This window comes from Populus euphratica, unplaced genomic scaffold (assembly GCF_000495115.2).
Source record: "Populus euphratica unplaced genomic scaffold, PopEup_1.0 scaffold3653.1, whole genome shotgun sequence".
Classification (NCBI taxonomy): domain Eukaryota; kingdom Viridiplantae; phylum Streptophyta; class Magnoliopsida; order Malpighiales; family Salicaceae; genus Populus; species Populus euphratica.
Genome location: NW_011503465.1, coordinates 1 through 9,853, shown reverse-complemented (window position 1 = coordinate 9,853; position 9,853 = coordinate 1). Strand labels below are relative to the sequence as shown.

Below are 9,853 nucleotides of genomic sequence, written 5' to 3'. Positions count from 1 at the left end.
AGCGTCATTAATTATTTTCATACTGGCTTTGACAATTTTTGTGAGCGCAGTCAGCTTAGGTGCTCAAGTCTCCCCTTCATCTCAAGATCTAGACAAAACCCTAGTTCATTTCTTTATCTCCTGATACTCATTTTCACGGCTACTATTTGCTGCAGGTGGAGTTGGAATAGCAAACATGGTTGAGAAGCTGGAGAACGAAGAGTACATGGGGTTCGAAAATCTTTGTCACCAATCTTAGCTACATTTTGCATTAGAATATTGTAAGAAGTGGGATTTCTCAGCAGGGGACTACAGCTTATGAATCCACACTACGATCAGTTTCACTTTACCTTCAATTTCTCCATTCGGGATATAGAATCTTGATCCATCCATGCCATATTATTTCTTGTTATTTTGAGTATATTTATATCTTTACTTTTTATTTTCAATAAAGTGTTGTTATATCCGATTTATTTTTCAACATGTCATCAACTAATCTGATTAAAAAAGAAGCAGCAAATCAGGGTTTGGTCTAGTGGTGGAAGGGGTTTGTCTCCTTCCACTACATCTGGGTTCGAGTCCTGGCGTGCACGTCTGTCACCCCCGCGGTGCCTTACATGCCTACTGGGTTTGCAGGGTATTCAGTGGGCCGTGAGGATTAGTCGTGGTGCGCGCAAGCTGGCCCGGACACCTCACGTAAATCAAAAAAAAAAACAAGAAGAAGAAGAAGCATCAGCACTCAAATAAAAAAAAATTGAAATTAATTATTAAATGATTGATTTGTACTATCACTCTATGTCGTGCCGTGCATTTTTTTGAATTCGTTATTACTTAATTCTTATATTTCACTGAAATTAATTAATTGATAACTCTTGCAGTTCATTGGAAATAATTAATTAACTTTTGTGGTATTAAAAAATAATGAAGTTGTTATTTGAACAGCTTAATATTAGTTTTTTTCTCCAACATTCATTGTTTTTAAAATGAAAAAAATAAATCAGAAATGAATAAGATATTAGTTAAAGGACTAATTTAAAAATGTGATGAACCAATGTCAACCACTAATAAAAGTGTGTTTAATATTATGGTCGTTTTTATAGTTATAATTTTAAAAAATTATTTTCTAAAAAATATTTTTGGTTGAAGTTGGTTTTATATTTATATATATTTGGTTAAAATTATGATTGAAATTAAAATTGAATAAAAAATGGTTTAATATGTTTGGTTAAAAGAATACTTTTCAAATTGAAGTGTATGTGTTTATTGATGATTTTTAATTTAAATATTATAGATTTAACTATTGTTATTATCTATATCATGAAATAAATAATACTTATATAAAATATTTTTATTATTCTATTAAATTATTTACAATTCCATCATGTACGAAATTCATCCAAGGACTACAGTTTTTTTAGTTTCTTAAGCGCACAATAACATTAAGTAAAATATCATCAGCAATAACATTGAGATTGCGATCAAATTCTGCAAATGTTACGTAATCAAACTATCTCTTTCTAATTTTTTAAATAAAACACAATTAAAAATAAAAATTAATTTTTTTAACTGGATCAGACTTGGTTCAATGTATTTAGCTTTGGACCGGATCCAGTCTAGCTAAAATAGTAGAGGTGGAGACATTCTCCACTGTTCAAGTGAACAATGGAGACAATCTCTGTTGTTTGCAGGATACGGGGGAGCAGTTAGCAGCTGTTTTCCATAAACCTACGGTTAAGACACATTATATATAGGTCTCACATCAACAATAAAGTGAGTTTTAGCATTACTAAATATATTATTTGTGTGATTTGCTTTAAAATACAAAGTTGTTGCGTAAACAAATAGCCATTAAATCAAATAGTTCTAGTTGATTTACAAATATTTATATATACATTATCTAGTGTACCTTTTGTATAGTGAATGACATTTCCAAACTTCATTTGGATTTGTTTGAATATGAGACTTTTTGGTATTTAAATTTGTAGTAAATATAGGGGGGAGGGGTAGTGGCCTAAAAATTGAATGGCCTAGCATGATATGGTGCACGGAGATGATAGGTTAAGGAAAATAATTTCCTGATGAATAGGCAAGTTAAGAGAATTAAATTCCTAGTTAATGGAATAAATACCTGGTGTATTGGATGATTAAAAAATTTAATTGATTTAAATTGAAGTTAAATATATGAGTTTGCGTGATACACTTCTGATATTTTTATAAATTTATTTCTATTCAGATGTTGTATTAAAAATTGATGAAATTATTGAATTACTAAAGATATTATATTTCATTTAATGATAGAGGAATTACATTAATGCACACGAATAGTTACCTTATTTACTTGTTTATCATAAGTTATCATTTTAATCATACCTAATATGATTATGTTTTTAGATATATCACACTCTTGAACCAGAAAGTAGATGTGTGGATAAATAGTTTTGTTAATTAATTGATGTTATTGGAAGAACTAATATTTTGTTGAAATTAGTCGAAAATAAAAGAAATAATAATTAAAGGACCTAAAATAAAAAAGACGTCAAACTTATGATTAGCGATTTTATGTTTTTTCTCTTAAGTTTAAGAATCCTTAAAATAAATCTATGATTATTGATTAAGATTCTTTTCCTCTTCAAGGTAGCCCTAAGATTAGTATAAATATGATTGTTTAGCTTGCACTTTAAAACAACATATCAGACTTTTATTTTTATAAATAAAAAAATGAATTATATTTTTGTAAGACAATCTTATTTGGCTTTAATTTTGTTTTTCTAGATTATTATCTTCTTGTTTATGTTTTCATTTGTGTTAGTTAGTGTTAAAGCCCAACGATTTTAGTGGTTATTTGCTTGTTGTATGCTGGAATAATCATGATTATAAAAAGTAATAGAACATAACATGCTCATGTAGAAGAGGATGGGGAGGTTCTTCATTAAGAAAGAGACATTTAGAAACTGGTGACAAAAGACATGCATGAATAAATTAAAAAATTGAGAAGAGATGTTTAAGAACTAGTGATAGAAAACATGCAAAGACATTTTAGAAAATTAACCCATCAACTAGTGAAGGTGAACGATCATTAGAAAAGTGATCACAAATCCACGAATAATTTTAAGAACCCATATCAGAGGCATGAACAGATAAGAAAACTTCTTGATCATGATGAATAGGATGTTGATATTAAAAGTTTTGATAATTCTAGTTTCTTTATGAATTAAAATCAACTATCTAAATTCAACAAGGATGATTAAAATAATGTTGATAGAGAAGATTTACGTGCAAAATTTTTGGTTTGTGATGTTTATGAAAAGAAAACTAAATTAAATGTTGTTTTAGAGGTGATTTTTTATGAAGCACATTGAGAAAGATATATCTCATATGTGTTTGAGGAGAATTTTAGAAGTGATGGTTAAAGTTAATGTTCTTATACTTTAGATAAAAGTTGTGAAGCAAATTTCCATATCTTTTTCTAACTCTAAGGTTGGTTTCATTATAAGGGAGATTGAGTATCTTGTTGATAGATATGTTATTTCTAATGGAAAGGGTGAGCGTGTTAAAAAAAAATTCAAATTAAACTTAAGTCTCTTTACAGCTGGTGCTATTGGCTTTAGATTTATTTTTATTTTTATTTTTTAAAATTAGAATAGGCTAGTGACTTATAAAATCCTGTAAACAAATCCTTTATTTATAACATGAAACTCTCTTATGTTTAAGCTATCAAATTTATAAAAGGAAAGGAATATATAAAAAAGAGAATGATAATGTAGAAGAAAGTATGTTCTGATTATTATGTTTATTGTTTTATCATATATTGTTATTTAGCGACCTTAATTATTTGTACATCGCAAGTCATATGAAATTGTCTTATGGAGAGTAGATTAATATACCTAGCATGAGAGAGTAATCATGTAAAATAATTATTTTTATCATGTAGGTAACTTGGAAAACAAGTTATTCATGTAGGTGCCAGAATATCCATTTTTGAAATAGAACCTTCAAGCAGGCATGATATTGACAATTTATACACCCATTGAAATAGCTTGTAAAATGGAGAATTACGTTGGCATCGCATAAAACAAAGAATACTGATAGGTGGTAATGATGATAAGAGCAAGACAATTTTTTTCTCCCTTTCTTTTTCTTTTTCCTTCTCCTTTTCTTTTTGTTGTTAGGTTTGATTAGGCTATGCTTAGGTCAATTGAGCATTTTTTCTCTTTCTTATCCTCTTAAACTCTTCTCTCTTTGGGTGGGCCTTTATTAGTTTTAATTGGGTTGAATTGAAACAATATTGAAGAATTAGTGACTAAAATGAAAATGATGAAGAAAAATTGTTTGGCGTACAGATTACATGTGCCAATATATTAACAAGATTGTTGTATTGTTTGCTTTTCGTCACCCACACAATTTACGAGACATGTCAATGATAGATCTCTGATGGTCTGTTTTTAAGTTTGTCAAATACCGTTTTTTTTTTTTATGTTGTTGGATTTATCTTTATGAGGCCTACCTCTTAGGTAGGACACATTAATGGTAGATCTCTAACGATCTATTTTTCTTTTTTTTTCTTTATATCTTTGATGTGAAGTTTTCTTTTCTTCCTACACCAGCCCTACTTCTTGGATAGACACGTGTCAATAATAGATGTCTAATGATGCTTTGGCAGTCTATTTTTCTTCTCTCCCTTCTATCTCCTTTCTTTATATTCTCCCCAACTTTCATGCCAAGTTTTCTTCTTTTTTTTCTATGCGAGCTCTATTTCTTAGATAGACATGTAAATATTTAGAAGTATTTTGATGATCTATTTTTATTTTCTCTCCCTTTTATTTCCTTTCTCTCTCTATTTTTCTTGGCTTTCGTGCCAAGTTTGCCTTCCTTTTGTATGCTAGCCATCTTTTCTTCCCTTTCTTTCATTTCTTTTAGGTCAAGTTAGGTAAAAAATATTGGGCTCAACTGGGCCAAAATATTGGGTCCTGTTGGACCCCATTCCATTGTTTTCTTTCCTTATCTTTTTCTTTCTAGAGCCCGGCTGGATTGATATTTTTTTCCCTCTCTTTTGGTCTTCTCCTTTTTTCGGGCCTAGTTGGGCTTCTCTTTATTCCGAGGCCTCATCACAATTCATTGCCATAACGTTTTGGGACGAAAGGCACAGTAGGAAGATATTCAACCTCGTTGGGCCTTTGTACAGGGAGAGCACGTCACATCTGAAGCCCATTTTGCAGCGAGCAATTGTTTGTTTTGAGACAGTTAAAACGCCCGCGTGTCGATGCAGGTTCGTTAGAGAGAGGACGCATTCGTTGGAATTCCCAGCTTGCAAGAGAGAAAGGAGAATTACCAAAAGAAAAGCTGAAAAACAGAAAGAAAGAAATGGCAGCGAGAGACAGGGATCTAGAGCGTTTAATACCCATTCAAAATCCAGATATTACTATTAACAATATCATTACCAATGGAGGGTCTAATTCTTCCTCTGAATCTGTCTCTCCTATCATCTCTTCTCATCACTCCTCCAGCGAAGAGGTTCTCACTTTTTCATATTCACTTCTTCTCCTCTTTTTTGTCTGGTATTTAAATTGATAGTGTTCGTCAAGTTTTATCGAATTTCGTTGTTGTGTTTTGAAAGAGAGTAGGTCAATTTCCTGAGATTGCTTTAAGGTTATTGTAATGTTATGTTACTTCTTATATGATACTGGAAGCTAAGCGTGAGGCTCTCTTATAAAAATTAAGATGGACTCTTGTTGCGTCTAGGTCTAGACATGAAATGACATGACAAGACTAGTTCGAAGAAATAAAGAACTAGCTGTGGTGGTGTGGAGGACCCATGGATACCCCTTGCTTATGCGCGCGCGCGTGTTGACTAATATTGTGGGCGCATGCAAATTGGCTTGCCCACATGTTTGGTAGATCTCGGATGGAAGTCCATGGATGCGGCCTAAACTTGAAATTGTTTACGTAGTCATTTGTTAGTGATTTCTAATTACTTTCTAGATTTTTGTGAATAAGTCTGATGAGTTGATCGATGATTTAATTGTGAGATGTTAGATGTGCTGAAGGAAATTCTAATGAGTACCAGGTAAAAGTAAATGTAATCATAATACATGAGTGCAAGTTAAAGTGAGAGTGGCTTGATGCATGCTAGAATTTCTATGTCAATGTGTCTGAAACCTACCTAACTCAAATAATCTTAATATTTTGTCGTGCAGGCAATGTCTAAAGTCATCAGAAGCTGGGCTTCGAAGAAGTTCATGTCTGGATGGTTAGCCTCTTTCTGCTCAATAGTTTCGATATTGTAATACATATTCATCTTTTTGTATTCACTTATCCATTGATGATCAAACTTTTGCTTGTAGCCTCTTTAAAATTTTGCCTATGGCCTCTTCTCTCATCATGCTGTTTCTTTTAGAATAATGTAAGATGATCAAACTTTTGCTTGTAGCCTCTTTAAAATTTTGCCTATGGCCTCTTCTCTCCTCATCATGCTGTTTCTTTTAGAATAATGTAAGTCGCTTAAATCATAGTTTCAAAGTAGTGAGGTTATCAAGAAGATTTTCAGGTTTTGATGTATATGACAATGTCTTAGAATTTTGGTAAGGTCATAGAATTCTCAGCCTTGTATCTGTATTCATATTCTCTCAAGCCTGGTCAGTTGCGTCCAAGTTTTGTTTGCATGCGCCCTAGTAATCCAATTGGTTAGGATTTAGCAGTTAAGATTCCTGAAATAAACCTTCATTCTCTCATACGATAGAAGACCTTATAAACCAACAATCTGGCGGGAATATGTTTGTCTTCCATTGTGCTAACTCTGTAACTAAATGGATATATACTATTAATTTCTTGATCTTTCCTTGCGCATTTATCTTGTCTAGTCCCCTGCATTCTGGCTAGAGTGCCAGTCTATGCAAATTAAGCCCTGAATTGTATTTCAAACCTGATGATTTCAATACTGATAGTCATGAAATATTTGCATGATTCAAGGTTTCCATATACAAAAATACAACATTCATTAGAAGAGTTTATGTGTCATATCTATCTGACTATCTTTGTGCATGCATGTCTTACTGTAGCCTTTCACAATACTGAAATGTAGATATTGACAGTTCACATTATCACATTGTTCCACGTGGCATGACTAATGTCTTCAACTCTGCATCCTCCTAAGATGAAATCATGGAAGTTTCTTGATACATTTTTGTTTACTTGGTGCATAACAAGAATTTGCTTTGCTTTTGTAGTGTCATTTTGCTTCCTATGGCCATCACATTCTGCATCACTTGGTGGTTTATTAGTTTTGTGGATGGATTCTTCTCTCCAATCTATGCTCATTTTGGAGTCAATATATTTGGTGGGTGTAAACATTCTCCCATTCTATTACATAGTTCACTAGATTTTTTCTTTCTCTTCTCACAGATACCTGCATTTTTTTTAACATGTATTTGATGTTCAAAGCATCATCTGGACATAGCAATGAAATAGTTTATTCTAAGGTAATGAAGAAGTGAGATTTTTAGAGTAGTGGAAGCTCTCATTTAAGCCATTTATTTATGGGAAGTTTGTTTCTTATTAAAAAAATGATGGGAAGCTTGTTGTCCGTTATTACTTTAGCTGTGAGGACGCTATAAGAATTATGAGGGATTTATATGAAGGGGATAATCAATTTTCTTAAAATAATCAGCTGGAAGCTAAAAGCTACCCCATTACTGGCATTATGATCATTCTGTTGGCCAGGCAACAGATTGGCCCCACTATCAGTGTCGTTTTAACCATGCAGAACCTTAACCTCTGTTTAATAGGTAGAAAATCTCTCTTTTTTTTGTTACTAGATTCTTCATTTATAAATAATCGTCATCTACCATTTTCAAGGAACTGATATCCAAAGGATATTCACTTTGAGCTGTTAGGATAAACGGTGCTCACCGCTCAGCAATAATTCTGTCATGACTACAAAAGCATATTACATTGACTTAAATGAGATAAATCGTTATGTTTTTGTGATTCTTGTTTAGGATATATAAAAACAAAAAAAAAGTCAAACCAGCCCAAATATTTTTTATCTTGTGTCCAATCTGACCAGAAATTCTAGCTGTTATAATATTAGCCATTTAGCATGAGCTGTGAATGTGCTATGCGTTCTCTGTTCTGAAAAATACTTTTCTCTTACTAATTTGTAATTAGGTCTTGGATTTGTGACCTCCATATCTTTCATCTTCCTGATTGGTGTGTTCATGTCCTCATGGTTGGGAGCTTCTGTTCTTGGCTTGGGAGAATGGTTTATCAAGAAAATGCCTTTTGTTAGCTATATATACTCTGCTTCTAAACAAATCAGTGCAGCAATCTCCCCAGGTTTGGATAATGAACTCCCTTCCTAATATTAGGTTTTTTTGAACATGGAGTTTAGAGATAAATTTGTTTTACAGATCAGAGCTCCAACGCCTTCAAGGAAGTGGCCATCATAAGGCATCCACGTCATGGGGAATATGCTTTTGGATTTATCACATCCGTTGTTATTCTTCGTGGAAGCATGGGTGCAGAGGAACTGTGCTGTGTTTATGTGCCTACCAACCACCTTTATCTTGGAGATATTTTCCTCATCAGTTCGAAGGATATTATGAGACCTAATCTCTCAGTTCGAGAAGGAATTGGTGAGAGTTATGTAGTCCATACCAATATACAATAAGCAACTCCTCTGGTAGTTTCAACAAATAGGATGTTAATCTCGTGCTTCCTTTTTCATGCGAGGCAGAAATTGTCATCTCAGGGGGAATGTCAATACCACAGATATTGAACACAATGGATTCACATGCTGTTCATGCAACAGGACTTGGTAAATTCGCAGTGCCACCAGTATAGTTGTTTTCAACAATTTGTCAGGTTTAGTCTTCAAGAAGAATTGTGCATATAATGCCAGGCAGTATTGCGCCATCCCAGGGTGAAGCAATGGTCCTGGACTGCTAATCAGTAGAAGCGTTAGAATTTTTATGTTTTGAAGGGTTAGTTTTTAATTCCGAGAAATACTGAATGGGATTTCTGGATGTCTAATTACACTTTTTTTTTTTCCCTTAGCAGAATTGATTTTGGAGGTTAATGATTGATATGATTTGAATGTTATAAGATTTCATCAAGTTGACTCAGTCATCTGAAGTAAATCGGAAATTGCATTGTTAAGCTTTCACGAACGCTGGGCTCTTTTTTGTTTTAATCCTTGTTAAAAAATGATATTGCTTTTCACAAGTTTTTGCTCTCATTTGACCTCTCTAGGAAGGAAAATTAAAGAAGGGTTTTTTATTTGTTTACTGTCTTCTCTCTTGACTCTGAGAACACTATTATGATACCTCCATGGACCGAAGTTTCTTTAGGACAAAAGGGAAAGGCGGAGAGGATGTGCAGCCTAAAGAAGCATGAAAAAAAGTAGCATTGCCATTGGCTAGACATATGTCAAAAGGAGACCACAAGACACAAGGAGGTACCGACAGGAAAAACCAATGAGAAGAACGACAGAGAGATGGCAATACCACAGAAGACAAGACTGGCGCAGAGAGTGTCCATAGACGCTCACATCAAAACATATCAGATATATAGGCAGCGTTCCCTGTAACATCTCAGCATAGCTAGAGTTAATATCGGAACTTATTACTATTTCTGGTTGATGAACAGCATGATTTAGTTACCGGCGATGGCTATATCATTTAATCTCTACAAAGATGATGTTTGCTCGTTAACGGTGCGAAGGCTGGTTTCTCAAAACAAAGTAGAAATAAATTAACAAATGACACGAACCGACCAGTGCTCCGTTGTCGACCAGCGGTTAGGATATCTGGCTTTCACCCAGGAGACCCGGGTTCGATTCCCGGCAACGGAATGTTTTTTATTAAAACGGTATGCGCTT

General features: G+C 33.4%; 1 protein-coding gene and 1 non-coding gene across 2 annotated transcripts; both read left to right on the top strand.

The window, feature by feature from the left end:
* The first annotated feature begins 5,075 nt into the window (after positions 1-5,075).
* On the top strand, positions 5,076-9,139 carry LOC105119822 (uncharacterized). The gene is made up of 6 exons (XM_011018015.1): positions 5,076-5,490; positions 6,174-6,226; positions 7,203-7,312; positions 8,143-8,310; positions 8,385-8,609; positions 8,711-9,139. The coding sequence occupies exons 1-6, from the start codon at positions 5,341-5,343 to the stop codon at positions 8,815-8,817; spliced, it is 813 nt and encodes a 270-aa protein (XP_011016317.1). The 5' UTR covers positions 5,076-5,340; the 3' UTR covers positions 8,818-9,139.
* Positions 9,140-9,754: 615 nt separating this feature from the next.
* On the top strand, positions 9,755-9,826 carry TRNAE-UUC (transfer RNA glutamic acid (anticodon UUC)). The gene has a single exon. It is a non-coding gene; the product is annotated as a tRNA-Glu (tRNA).
* Positions 9,827-9,853: the final 27 nt, after the last annotated feature.

What these genes read in the sequence shown, in the direction of transcription:
- LOC105119822 (XM_011018015.1), top strand. Translation starts at nt 5,341, where the DNA reads ATGGCAGCGAGAGACAGGGATCTAGAGCGTTTAATACCCATTCAAAAT. An exon ending in AAGAAGTTCATGTCTGGATG is followed by an intron (nt 6,227 to 7,202) that starts GTTAGCCTCTTT and finishes TTGCTTTTGTAG; the next exon opens with TGTCATTTTGCTTCCTATGG. An exon ending in CAGTGCAGCAATCTCCCCAG is followed by an intron (nt 8,311 to 8,384) that starts GTTTGGATAATG and finishes TTTGTTTTACAG; the next exon opens with ATCAGAGCTCCAACGCCTTC.